Source organism: Strongylocentrotus purpuratus, unplaced genomic scaffold (assembly GCF_000002235.5).
Source record: "Strongylocentrotus purpuratus isolate Spur 01 unplaced genomic scaffold, Spur_5.0 spur5_scaffold_15, whole genome shotgun sequence".
Taxonomy (NCBI): Eukaryota; Metazoa; Echinodermata; class Echinoidea; order Camarodonta; family Strongylocentrotidae; genus Strongylocentrotus; species Strongylocentrotus purpuratus.
This window is the reverse complement of record NW_022145600.1, coordinates 17,241,915-17,255,263: the sequence shown is the minus strand read 5'-3', so window position 1 is coordinate 17,255,263 and position 13,349 is coordinate 17,241,915. Positions and strand designations below refer to the sequence as shown.

At 37.8% G+C, this 13,349-nt stretch overlaps 1 protein-coding gene across 1 annotated transcript; it reads right to left on the bottom strand.

Moving 5' to 3' along the window:
• Positions 1-4,458: 4,458 nt before the first annotated feature.
• LOC590948 lies at positions 4,459-12,504 on the bottom strand. Its single transcript, XM_030985705.1, has 2 exons — positions 12,130-12,504; positions 4,459-7,642 (listed from the first exon to the last, which is right to left on the bottom strand). Exon 2 carries the CDS (start codon positions 7,558-7,560, stop codon positions 5,425-5,427), a length of 2,136 nt encoding a protein of 711 aa, XP_030841565.1. The 5' UTR covers positions 7,561-7,642; positions 12,130-12,504; the 3' UTR covers positions 4,459-5,424.
• Between the last annotated feature and the right edge of the window lie 845 nt (positions 12,505-13,349).

Here is a 13,349-nt window from a genome sequence, read left to right as displayed (position 1 = left end):
TAATCAGACAGGCGATGGGCTTGTAAAAGTCATGGGATTCCTGACTGACCTGACCTAAAGGTATATAATCATGATTGCAGCATGAGCTAAATCCAGGAATCTTTTTAGAATTTGAGGCAAAGATACCCAATCCCTTTAAACGTTTGTTCGATCTTTTGTCAAGCTGGTGTTGGTTCCATCCCGGTGACTGGGCCGGGTATTCATCACACACTGCCAAACCGACTCCAAACCGATGTTTGGTCATTTGTTGTAATACCTCAGGCAAGCAAACGAGACCGATAGCAGACCGACAACAGTCCGACAACATGCAGACCGACAACATGCAGACAACACCAACACTGACATTAATTCCGAATGGAAAAGCATTGGTCGATTCGGATTCGGTTTAGCGGTGCTCACTCGGTCTATCGTCAGTATCATGTCTTATCAATGTGACTGGAGTATTATCCTCTCAGGAGTCTGGACGCGTATGCTGCAGTGCCACCGAGCCGAGCTAGTACATCTGCTTTTTCATCATGCTTTTCTCATCATCGGGGGAAATCACTGACATTAGAAATGACCTTTTGGTGATGCTCCTTCGAGTCACAACAAGTCACATACAATAATCAGAGCCATGTTTCATGTTTATGAGAGAAGGTGCTGAAATACAATCTGTTAATTTTTCTTAAAGTCAAACATTGCTCCTCCCCCCCCCCCCTCCCAACTTGCTCAAACCGCTTATTTTGAAATAAATATCTGTGTATTTAAATGTAGACATGCCGTACTTGCGAAAGCACCATTTGACACTATGAAAATGACGGACAAAGAAAGCGGACAAAATAAACAGTTCCTCAGGTAGACAAAGGAACATCCCTTCACTGCTATTATGTAAAAATGTGTAGAACAGGTGAATATGCATGTAACATGTTCTACAGAGTGGATTTGGCGCGATATAAGTTACATTATTATTATTATTATTATTATTATTATTACACATTTTTACATAATAGCAGTGAATGGATGTTCCGTTATCCACCTGAGGAACTGTATATTTTGTCCGCTTTCTTTGTCCGTCATGTTCATAGTGTGAGAGCATCTGTTAACTTTCTTCCTATTTTCTCCTTTGTATATTATACATTCATACACATTTGTATACACCCCCTTCCTTAATATACATGTACATACATACAAGTTGATATTTATATAGCGCCTTTACATAAACATGCTCAAAGCGCTGACACCCCCGCCGTCACATTTCTTAATAAACAATATTTGGGTCTAATTTATGCAGGGTAGACACATCTGATCAGTGGCTATACTTGCGAGCCGTGCAATTATTATTTCCCCAGCAATTTCTGCCATGCAGTCACCCATTCACTCTTGGATGCAGTGGGACATAATGTGGACAACATAGCTTGTCCGAGGATGTACACATCGAGCATGCCAAGAGACAATCGAACCCAGAACCTCTTATATGAGGGTCAAGAGCCTTCACTCATTCAATCGTTACCCCCCCCCCCCCCCTCTCTCTCTCTCTCTCTCTCTTTCTCTCTCCTCTCTTTCTCTCATGTCTCTCTCGCTCTCTCTCTCTCTCTCTCTCTCTCTCTCTCTCTCTCTCTCTCTCTCTCTCTCTCTATCTCCCAGTCTGTTTCCTCCCTATCTTTGACACCCTCCCACTCTGTCTCCTTAGTATTCGTAGAGATGATGGTAACATTCAATTTCGACACTGAAATATATTGTGTACGGACAGTAGCCTTCGGGGTGATAGTATATTGTGTCACAATAAAATAAAGGCAAACATTTTTAAGTAAGGTGCAATAAAATTTATTCTGATTCAATAATCAAAATTTTAATTAATTAGGTAGAAGCATATTGTTCTAAACCCTTACTTTAGTTGATTTAACGTCATGAGCTCAACAACCCGTATTCTACTAAATTTTTAACCCGATGCTGGGATTAAGAGAAGGTTGAGTTCTGGGTAGAGGTGAACAATAATTTGTGAGCGTTATCATTGATATTATGCAAGCGTGGAAGAACATCATATAAAAAATGTTCCCTGAAAAGCATGGCTCTTCAAATGCCTTCATATTCTAAATATGGCATGTACCATCATAAAGATCGGGAAGGATTTTTATGCCACATGTTCGTGTAGTCCAATATACATCTTTCTGTGTACAGTGCTTGTAACTTTACCAAGACTGGGCCAAATTTCTTATCAATTTGATGACTCCCGAACCTTGCATTACACACCAATACTTATATGCTAGATGATCAACCTTTTCTGATCGATTCCACATCGTTCCTTTCACAATGCAATCGGATGACCAGAACTCAACTTTATCTTTAAGCTTTTGTTTAAAGTCGGGTTTAAGAAGGAAAATTAGTCTCTGAGGTCTACGTTTTCCATTTGGTAACCATTATTGTAGACCCAGAAGCGGGTTTAAATGAATTAGTAGCATACGGACAATCATATCCAAGAGCAATTTAAATAACTGCAATATATCACTTAAAATCAATATTTCAAATAAATTCAGCACTTATGTAAAATGTATTGTAATGTATATATCCTGATCGACATGTTCTTGCACACTGACACAAAAATTGCCTACTGTAATAAGAAGTCGTTTTCTAATAATTTCTCTGACGATCTAAATGATGATGATGATATTAATGAAAGTGATAATGATAATAGTAAACAAATATACCATGCACTGAGAGGCTCTAGTTGAAATTATAGATCGAGGTGGCAGGAATAGCACTATTTTCTGTCGCCGAAGATTCCATAATTTTAACTAGTGGCTTGAAATAGTGCATGATATATTTGTTTTATATTTTTCAAACCAACCTTCATAAAAATAATAATAATAATTATGTTAACTGTCACTGAAGTAGTGACAGACGACGGTACCGCGACCGCGACCAATAGCACATTGATCTTGATCGATCGCATATATATGACGTCACCCATGGTATAGTGCCATGGTATAGTTTCCATTATATACCTCACTTAAGAAATCCAGCCATCTGATTGGTCGAATTGCATTCATAAACTTCAACTGTTCCTGTAAAATTCTCGGTAACCATGCATAAAACATTTCAATATTTTTAATAACCATGGTTATTAAAAACAGTTGGTCAGCCTCCATGGTTACCCCATAGGTTTACATGTTAAAAAATGGTTTGAGCGATGGAGGATGCCGTATGTGTGCGAAGGATTGGTCGGTAATTTCAATACAATTGAATCTCGATCGATCTTACCGACAATTTTATCTTGCATTGTTGACATGAAGACGAAAATAAACTTCCAAAAACAAAAAAACAACATCTGCCGATAGATCTTGATCTAAGTTCGTGCCAATATGCATTGCAAAAGTAAAAGAAGAGTCCGTATATGGAGCTTTTGCGAAGCATTCATCACACGCGAAGCAGGTTTCAATTCATTTTAATGTATATATTGGAGAAAACTGCCAAGCATGTTAACGGCGGGCCATAGCCGAGTGGTCTAAGCGTTAGTTTTCGGTACACCTCTTGTTGTACGCAAGGGTTCAAATCCCGTCTTCGACAAAATGATAAATATTTTTCATTTTTCATTTTTTAGTCTATTTTTTTCGGCATATAAAAGTATTAATGACTGCTTTAATATTCGAGAAATAGTTGTTTTCATACGCTCTCGGGAAGGTTACAATTGGGCTATTCCCCTCGGCAAGCCTCGGGGAATAGCACAATTCTAACCTTCCCTTGAGCGTAATAAAACAACTATTTCTCTCAAAGCAGTCATTAATACTATACTATACCATGGATGACGTCACGGTTACATCATATTAATGTCATGTTTGGTCACATGATGCTTTGTTGACTAATCAGTGAATAGGATTTCATTGATCAAAAATATAATATTAATTATTGATGATGATAATAATAATGATGATTGTAATAATAATAATGATAATAATAATAATAATAACAATAATAATGATAATACTAATAATATTACTAATAATAGTACTGCTAATAAAAAGTAAAAGAAGAAAAAGGGAAGAATAAAAAGGAAAAGAACGGTGGCTTCTTTTATCTATAAGATAGTGCACATGACTGTGAGTCATGCCGTGACGCTCTGGCGCTCAAACATTATATATACATTGTCATTAGGGTTAAGATATCATAACTTGATTATTTCGATGTTTAGTCAGAGATTTTATTTATGAATGTGGGGGCTGACCAAAATGCAAATTTTGCACGGATTATCTCATTTGATAATTATCTGGAAACTCTAAATTACCATTCTATTTTTTCAAGCCTATAACAAAAAATGAAATAATAACAATAGCTGAGAAAATGAAAAGTAATACTAGATCTGATGTGGATGACATAGATATCAAGGTTGTAAACAAATAATTTCTATATTAAGTGAACCCTTTTCCGCTATTTGTAACAATTGTTTAAGAAGTGGTACCATCCCAATAAAAATGAAAGTTGCTCGTGTCACACCCATTCCCAAGGCCAGGTAATATATACATATTTTCCAAAATATTAGAAAAATACATCTACAAAAAATCTGCGACTAGAAATACAGGATTTGACATCGTGTAGAGATAAAATCCTGGAATATGCCAACAAACTTTCCTATTACTCATCAAAAGGATTGGGACCTCGTATCGCATTTAAATGTGGACTATTTTCAGGTGATTTTTCGCTTTCCATTCTTCACTTTCATTCAGTGATAAGATATAAATGACATCCTAGGATGATTTTTTAAAATTTCAAACCATGAAAACGATGTGGCACATAAAAATAAAACTATTTTCAGCCTACTCTCCAGCATTAATGATCCATCAGATAAATAAAGGCTATATAGTGACGAGCATCTTTAACTCAACCAAAAAGGTGTATTTATGTATAGATAATTGACTCCTTAAAATTCGTAATAAAGGCCAATCTCAGTTGAAATGAATCATACCAAGCTTTCTTTTTAAATGTGTACATGGGAAACACCATAAACACAAAATAGCATTGTACATGGTATAGAAATTTGAGTTTTAAGCACTTATAATCATCTCAACAAGAACTTTAATATCAGAGACTGGTTGGACTTTGTCGCATGATGGCGCTGTATTGCACAATAACTTCCTCCACTTTGATCTAGCAAATAATTAAAATAAATTAAAATAAAATGGCCTCATCTCATGTAAAAATGTGTCATTCATCTTTGGAAAAGAGGCAGATAGCATTAATATACAGGTTGAAGAAAATACATGTTGTTCTAAAAATAAGAAAATTGAAGTAACAAATGATACATCTCTTTGCTAGGAATTGCTTTATTAAAAATAATTGTAAAGATTCAAACAAAAGTCTAGGAAGCGGAATAGCTGTGATATCGTCAGTTTAATCAATAGGACCCTATCTGTGTTGTGCTTGATACAACTTTGATTGGTAAGCGATCCTTCGTCACCTACGATTGGCGCCACACTTGACGGAGGTGTCTGTAAAGTTTCGCCATACCTCATACATGGCATTAGGGTCCTTAAACCCATGAATGGTCATCAATTCTTCTCTTCTTAGCGAGCATGTATCGCTCTTCTCTCCCCAGTTCTTAAACCCGCCGTTATACCGGGGGACCACCCCAACCTTCTTCGCCAAGATACCCTGATAGGCATCGTCGATGGGGATGAAAGCAGTCTTCAGTGCCTGCTCGTACATAGAAGGCACCACGTCCGTTGATATGATGTATCCACCACCCGAACAATATGGCGGGAAGTAGCGACCGCTGTAGAACTTGTCGTTCACATGATACTTGGAGTCTTTGCGGGTGATCCTGACGCTCCGGAAGAGCACAGATCCCATGAAGTACTTGCTGATGGCTCTGCCACTGCTTCGCTCTTTCTTCAGAAGATTGATGATGTTCGGGAAATTGACAAACATGTCGTCGTCTCCTTTGTAGATGTAGGTGGCGTGAGCACAATTCTGGGTCACCCATTTCAACCCCATGACAACCTTCAGGGTGAGGTTGCCAAAGGATTCCTGAAACTCTGCTTGGATGATATCGCTATTTGCGTCATCCTCCACTTGGACTTGCTTTTGGATCTCCTCTGTATCCCTTTGGGTTAGACCCATCACGAATAATGTCTTCACGGTCTCACCAAGTATCTCATTCTGACTGCCCCACGTCTCCCGAATCGCTTGACGGGCCTCAAAATGACGAGGAAGGGTACTGACTAAATTCAGAATAAATATCTTTTCTTCCTGACCCTCATCATTGTAGCAGAATTTGGGACGGTCGTGGACCATCTTTAGGACAGTGTCTAAGTAAGGTTCGTTGTCAGCAAGCCCCGTCAACACAAGGTCTAGGTCTGGGTCTGGACATTCCCTCAAAAAGGTCTCGTTACTTATCTTGTCAAATGCATTTTTTATTTGACCAGGTGTCGACATACCTCTCAGAGTAAAAACCTTGCCGAGTTCACAGACAGTTTCGTATTCTCGATAGTTGAAAAGGCCATCCTCTACGACTTTCCACTTTAATTCGTCTGCAACAATTCCTATGAAGACGTCACCGAATGGCACTATAGACCTGTCAAATGAATCTCGGTAGAGTTCGTGAACGGCAGACATCGATAAAACGAAACCAGCTTCAAGGGTACAGAATGGAGGATACACGGATCGTTCGAAGAGGCGCTCTGATACATAGTACCTGCTGTTTCTGTCGCGTATTGCTCTCGATGTAGTCCTAATTCTTCCACGCCACATGCTCTTGTCATTTTCTTGAACATGCAGGGCTCTCAGAGACTTCACCAGCCTTCCCATGTTGAGGTAGATATGGTCGTCCCCCATAAACACAAACTTTGCCGAGGAGCAATGTGAAGACACCCACTTCATACCCGTGAGTGCTCGAAGGGAAGAATTTCTGAAATCATCGTAGAAGTTCCCCAAGATGATATCATCATAGCGATCGTTTTCCTCGTAGATTGTGGCATCTAACCTTGGTCGATCTCTTGGCTTTCCTAAGACAAACATTGCAAGAACACCTTGGGTCTCAGCGTCCGGGGCATTTGCCCACGTTTCTCGGATCATGATCCGGAAGTCTAAGTTCTCAGGTTTGGAATTGATAAGCAGTATCAGAAATAAATTCTCTTCCGAGCACTTGGAGGAGTGATCATACTGCGTTTTGAGAACATTGGCAAACAATTCGGCATTCATCCCTGCAAAGTCGTTGGCCTCGTCGTCATCTTTATCGTCGTCGATATCTTTTTCTTCCTTCTCAATTACAACCTCGACTTTGATTGGATTCGGTTGACCAACCCCATCCTTGGGATCGGCTTTTTTCTCTTCCGGATGTCGGATCTCGGCATTGTAGGTATCAGCATTATGGGTTTCAGCAATCTTCGCGCTGTCCTGTAGAATAGATCGGACTTTCGAGTTGGCATGTAGGGCGCCCTCCTGGCCCTTGAAGACCTCTGCTGAATGACGCGGTCCCATGAGAGCTTCCTTAGATGAATCAAGGTAGGTCATCACTACCAATACCTTCGCCATGTAGATGATGACGAGTAGGAAGATGAGGCCCTCGATAACACTTGATCGTAGTACCATCTTGCTGATCGAAAGAGAGCGATGTGCCGAAAACAGGCCCTTGTCCAAACAGCAGCTGTATGATCAATCCTGCTCGTTCAAGCTGTAAACAACAACAAAAAAGAGAAAGAAAAGGAATTTAAAAACAATACTATGCTCATATCAAGATTGATTGTGATTATGAAAATAGCAAGCTGGCAGTTTGGAAAAGTGAACCTTTATCGAAGCGTATTCCGTAAACATAAAGGATGACTATCAACTTCATTCAATACTGTGGGAGAGGAAAAATTTACACGAATCAGGGAAAAGGCTTCCGTTTACCTGTCTATTTCAGGATTATGCATATAGTTGATTATTTTTTTTATAAAATGAATAATTTCTGTTTTGAAATCAAGATATTAGTTTTATGCACTGCACTCGGTTAAGTATATAAGTTTGGGTTTAAATATGTATATAACAATTTTGGTATCCCTAATGTCTTTCTTTGCTGAGCCTAAGTTAGTAGTCTCTATACTTTGTTATGAACTCTCAAAAGCATATGTTGCCTTTTTGTTAAAGTAATACATCCCGAAATGTGATATTAGTTCTTTTTCATCGGATCTAAAAACGGAATACCGTCTATACTATAATGTTACATTAAGATAAAATATATGCAGCAACGTTTTCTTGAACGAAAAAGCAAATCAAAACAAAAACAGACAAACCATTCATTCATTAAGAGGATACCAAATACCTATTCTTTATTGCTGTTATGAATTTATGTTCATGATTTTGTTATTATTATTATTATTGTTATTATTATATACATGTTTTAAACTATCATTCCTCATTCAGGGGCGGATATAGCTTTTTGCTAAGGGGGGGGGGTTGACCAAAATAATGACGATGCGGAGCATCGTCCACGAGCCGCGAAGCGGCGAGCCGATTTTTTTTGGGGTGTTTATTTGAACTCCGTAAGTGATGTTTTCCTGGCATCTATTAACACAATGGAGACCATAAAAAGCAGTGCATGATAACATCTTTTTAAATCAAGTAACAGTAAATACACAGTTATATCCAGAGTTATCATGTGTTTGGTTAAGTTACCAGATGAGTTGAATATCTTCTCACAATATTTGCACTTGAAAGGGTTTCTCTCCAGCGTGCGTTCTTTTTTCTTTCTTTTTTTCTTTTTTTTTTCCTTTTTTTTTTTTTTTTTTTGGGGGGGGGGCCGCCCAAGGGGGGGGGGGTTTAAACCCCCTAAACCCCCCCCGTAGATCCGCGCCTGTCATTATGCTTAAAGGTACTATGTCCCTTTTGCAGCCAACCTCAAATTCTGTAGAACTTTGCAGGAATCATGAATATGTCATGTATGTCCTATCTGTGAATTTAAACGTTAGCAGTGTCCTAATATTCAAATTATACAAGGAAACCCATTTACTTGCTAGACTTCACTGTCAGACACTATTGAGTGACTGACTGGCTTTTTTCTTCTTTGGTAATAACATACATGAAAAGAGTTGTAAAGGTACATGAGCATTTGTCTACATCAATAACCCACTTCTTGTGATGGCCAAGATTAAACTGATTGAATCTTTGCGCAGCATAAAACGTATGACCATTCAGTACAATTGTCCGAAAATCAAGACTATTCCTTTTGGGCTCTATAGCCCTAAAGTCGATTTGACAACTAATAGTCGTTATTTTCCTACTTGAAGACATTTTCAAGCCCCACCTTTTTAGGGAAGTTCTAAATTAGTATTATCTTTCAAATGCAGTTGGAATTTAACTTTTTCATTTTTTTGGCCTGCAAATGGGACATAGTACCTTTATCAGGGCCTCATGGAAGTCCACCATTATTGGTGATAATGAGTCACCCTGTCTAAGTATCAGAAATAAATAAATAAATAAATAAATGTAGTCACAATGAGCTGGAAAATGAACTCGAGAAGTCTTCTTCGTTATCCGACGGTGACCTAATCTGCGTGCATATTCACTCGTGCACTCACAAACATGAATTATTTGTTTAATGTAGCACGATAACGTTATCATAATAAGTCACTAATTGATTCATATTGTGATCTTGTCGCTAATATTGTACTTTGAAATTTGAAAGGAATTTGATTGTGAGCTACATGTAGGTTATAGGGTTATCACAACGTCAATATCATACTAATGAACTGAAGTTTGGGTTAAAAATGCACGTATAAAATATAGTGCAACCTTACCACTTCTATTAATCAATCTTATTTTTATTACTATTATTATCATCGTTATTGATTTTTTTTTTAATTGAAATTATTATTTCATTATAATTAACTACGGAAGCCTCGTCAGCATCAGTGCTGGTCTTCCTGACGGCCCTGCAATTATTATTACTCCAGCATTTACACCAGGGGTGAGTGGCAAAAAGTGTATTATTGTCTTGCCAAATGACGTTAGTACCGGGCATGGATTTGAACCCTTAACCCTTGGACTTAGAGTCAAGTGAACGAACCAATATACCACCACATCCCTACGAGTAGTAGAAATATAAATCGTATTAGTAGAATGAGAAGTAGTAGTAGTTGTAGTAGTAGTAGAATCAGTCGTCGTCGTTGTCATAGTAGTATTAGGAGTGGTGGTAGTATTAGTAGTAATAGGTTTAGTATAATAGTAGTAGTAGTAGTATCAGTAGTAGTATAGTAGTAGTAGTAGTAGTAGTAGTTGTATTAGTAGTAGTAGTAGTAGTAGTAGTAGTAGTAGTAGTAGTTGTATTAGTAGTAGTAGTAGTAGTAGTAGTAGTAGTAGTAGTAGTATAAGTCGGCGTCGTTGTCATAGTAGTAGAAGTAGTAGAGGTAGTAGAAGCACGAGTAGTACAGTAGTAGTAGTAGTAGTAGTAGTAGTAGTAGGATAATCCGTCTTAGTACCAGCAGTAGTAGAAGTAGAAGTAGAAGTGATACTAGTAAAAGTAGTAGTAGTAGTAGTAGTCGAACAGTTGAAGCTCTAGTAATAGTAGCAACGAAGAAGAAGTGTAGTGTGAGTAACGGTACAATATATCTCTCGAATCCAGAGAATCTCGAAGAATCAGATGATCAAGAACAACAGGATTTGTATTTTTCATTATTAAAGGTAAAGACCAGTTATGGTCATGCGATTGCATTGTGAAAGAAACGTTGTGGAATCGATCAGAAAAGGTTGATCATCTAGCATATAAGTATTTGTGTGTACTACAAGGTTCTGGAATCATCAAAATGAAGAAAAAAAATTGGCCCAGTCTTCATAAAGTTACAAGCACTGTACACAGAAAGATGTATGTGGGACTATACGCACACGTGCGCGACACGTGCGTTTATCTCTCAGACCAATAGATAAACTAATTTACCAAATATATCAATTAGTAGGCGGTTTCCCGGCAAAATTTGTATCATCATGTATTAGTCAAAACATATTATTTCACATGATTGGTAATAAGAGCTTCCATTTCATTTTTTGAAATTGGGGCGTTTCCAATACTGGTCTTTACCTTTAAGCTAAGCAAGTATTTAATAGCACTTTATATATTGTCTTTTCACGTAAGGTTTTATACTATTCGTAATTGACATACACGCAGGCAGAAGCAATAATATACGATTATTTGTGCATGTATATAGTCAGCTCTGTGAAAGCTTCTTGGCAAGACCCGTGTTTCGATTCAATCGATAAATCTTTTCCGGGTAGTGTTCCCCAACAGTAATACAAATTCAAAATGGTGCCTTGTATTACGTAATACTTTATTATTACGTTGAATACAGTCTGAGATAATGTAGCTTGGGTTTAATTGAATAGACGAATAGACAAGACGAAGAGACTCGTACGAAAATGCACTCTTCATATATACATCACCATGTTGTACCTCATTTGCATAATGATCGGTGGTGGAAACAAACATGACGCTAACTCAAATTTATCATTAAAGATACTGTGACCAACAAAACGGTTTAATGAGACAAATATGTTTGTCATGCTAACATCAAACACTTGGTGGGTACTTAGTTGCTTTATACTGCTATAGTTTCACCTTTCTTCTATTATAATCCTTTTTGTACTTTGTCTAAGAATTGAGGAGCCTTCAAATCTTTAGACAAAGTATTACTTTAAAAAAACGTCCTGTGGTTATCTCAAATAATTGCGTCATCAGTACTGTTTACTTCAATTCATTGGTCTAGGAGTTGAATCTTGGTATGTTCAGACTAGCTGGGACTGAGTGCACGAAGTGGGTAGCATTTTGTAAACTATAAATCCACCTCTTTTACATAATTATATTTTACCTTATCTTTATAAGTAAAATACATTCAGAAGCGTAATAGCATAATAGTTTACCTGGTGTTACTCACACTATACTGGTTTACTAACATATTCAAATGTTATGCATACTTTTTGAACAAAGGTTGTTCTCGACAACATGAATGCTTTCCCGTGACTTGGTAGACATAATCAACAAGTAATGTATGCAGACTAGATTTCGGGTATTGTAGTTCATTAATTAACAGCAGGTTAATGGAATAACCCATCACTAAGTCCCCAGGAAAGAAATATCCGTAAATTTGAATATGTTAGTAAAACGGTCTATTACATATGTACATTACTTACAGTGTGTGTCTAGTCAGCTGTGTGTACGTATCTATATGTATTATCTTCGGCATTGTGTGTCACTTTCTCCACTTTCGTCGCGCTTGTAATAAACACCTGTATACCACAAACTGGTCTTGCTTTACGGTTGGTCCACAGTAGCTCCTTTCCTATACCAGTCCTAACAGTTGAAATCGTCGTATAACGATGTTCGTTTTCGATGCGAAATTATTGACGTCACTCAAAACTACTGTCCACTTTGAGTCGATTTTGTTATCAGGAACCACTTTCACCGTGCAGAAGACCGGGAGAAGTGCAAAGCGCCATTTTCTTCTGGACCATCGGTCGTATAGGGGTACGTGTCATCAGCACACAATAGGAACGCGGATTATCTGTTCTCTATAGTATTGAGACTCTCTGATGCATAAACACATACTCGAGTAACTGGGTATTGATCATAGATTAGAGTATAAACACGGGACTTCTTTAATGGCAAAACCACCAATGACGTCTTCCAATAATACCCAAGGCATGCACACCGCCACACCAACTTCAAGTTGATTCCAAGCCGACCAATGTTTAGCCAAGGTGGGGAGGGGAGGGGGGGGGGGTAATGAATTGTCATGTTTGATCTATTGTCAGTCAGGTGTCTTTTTTAAATCTTTTTTTTTATAATTAAGGTGTTTTATTTTCTCAATACCAGAGGCAGTACATACATATACCGGTAATCAAAATCCTGCAATTTACATCATACTGAATTGACATCATATTCAGAATAATCAAAATACAATTTAAAAGTTTAATTGCTAAACAAAACAACTCTTTTATACATTTCCTTATTCGTTTAAAACAATAATAGTAATAATAATAATGATAAAGTACTTAGTCATTTTCATGTTCATTTTTTTTTTCTTTCGATCTCGAAAGTGTGACCGGGACATGACAAGGATTCATACCTGACTCTAAAGACATTATTTCTGGGTTGTATTGCTATGTTTTGTCTGTTGTCGGTCTGGTTTCGGCCTCACCGGTATGCTATCATTAAACCAGACAAGAAAACGATTCCTACCCTAGCCATGTATTGTTTTGTTCGGTGTATTTTCGGTTTGGTGTAGGTCTCGCCATTGTGACTGAGGTATATAGTCCCAGACAACCTATCTTGTGTACCTTCGGACTTCGTAATCTACAGCCATAGGCCATCCTCATTTTACATAGTTTGATTAAGATAACGGTGCTATGAA

Excerpts from the sequence above, each read along its gene's own strand:
- LOC590948 (XM_030985705.1), bottom strand. The coding sequence starts at position 7,560 with ATGGTACTACGATCAAGTGTTATCGAGGGCCTCATCTTCCTACTCGTC.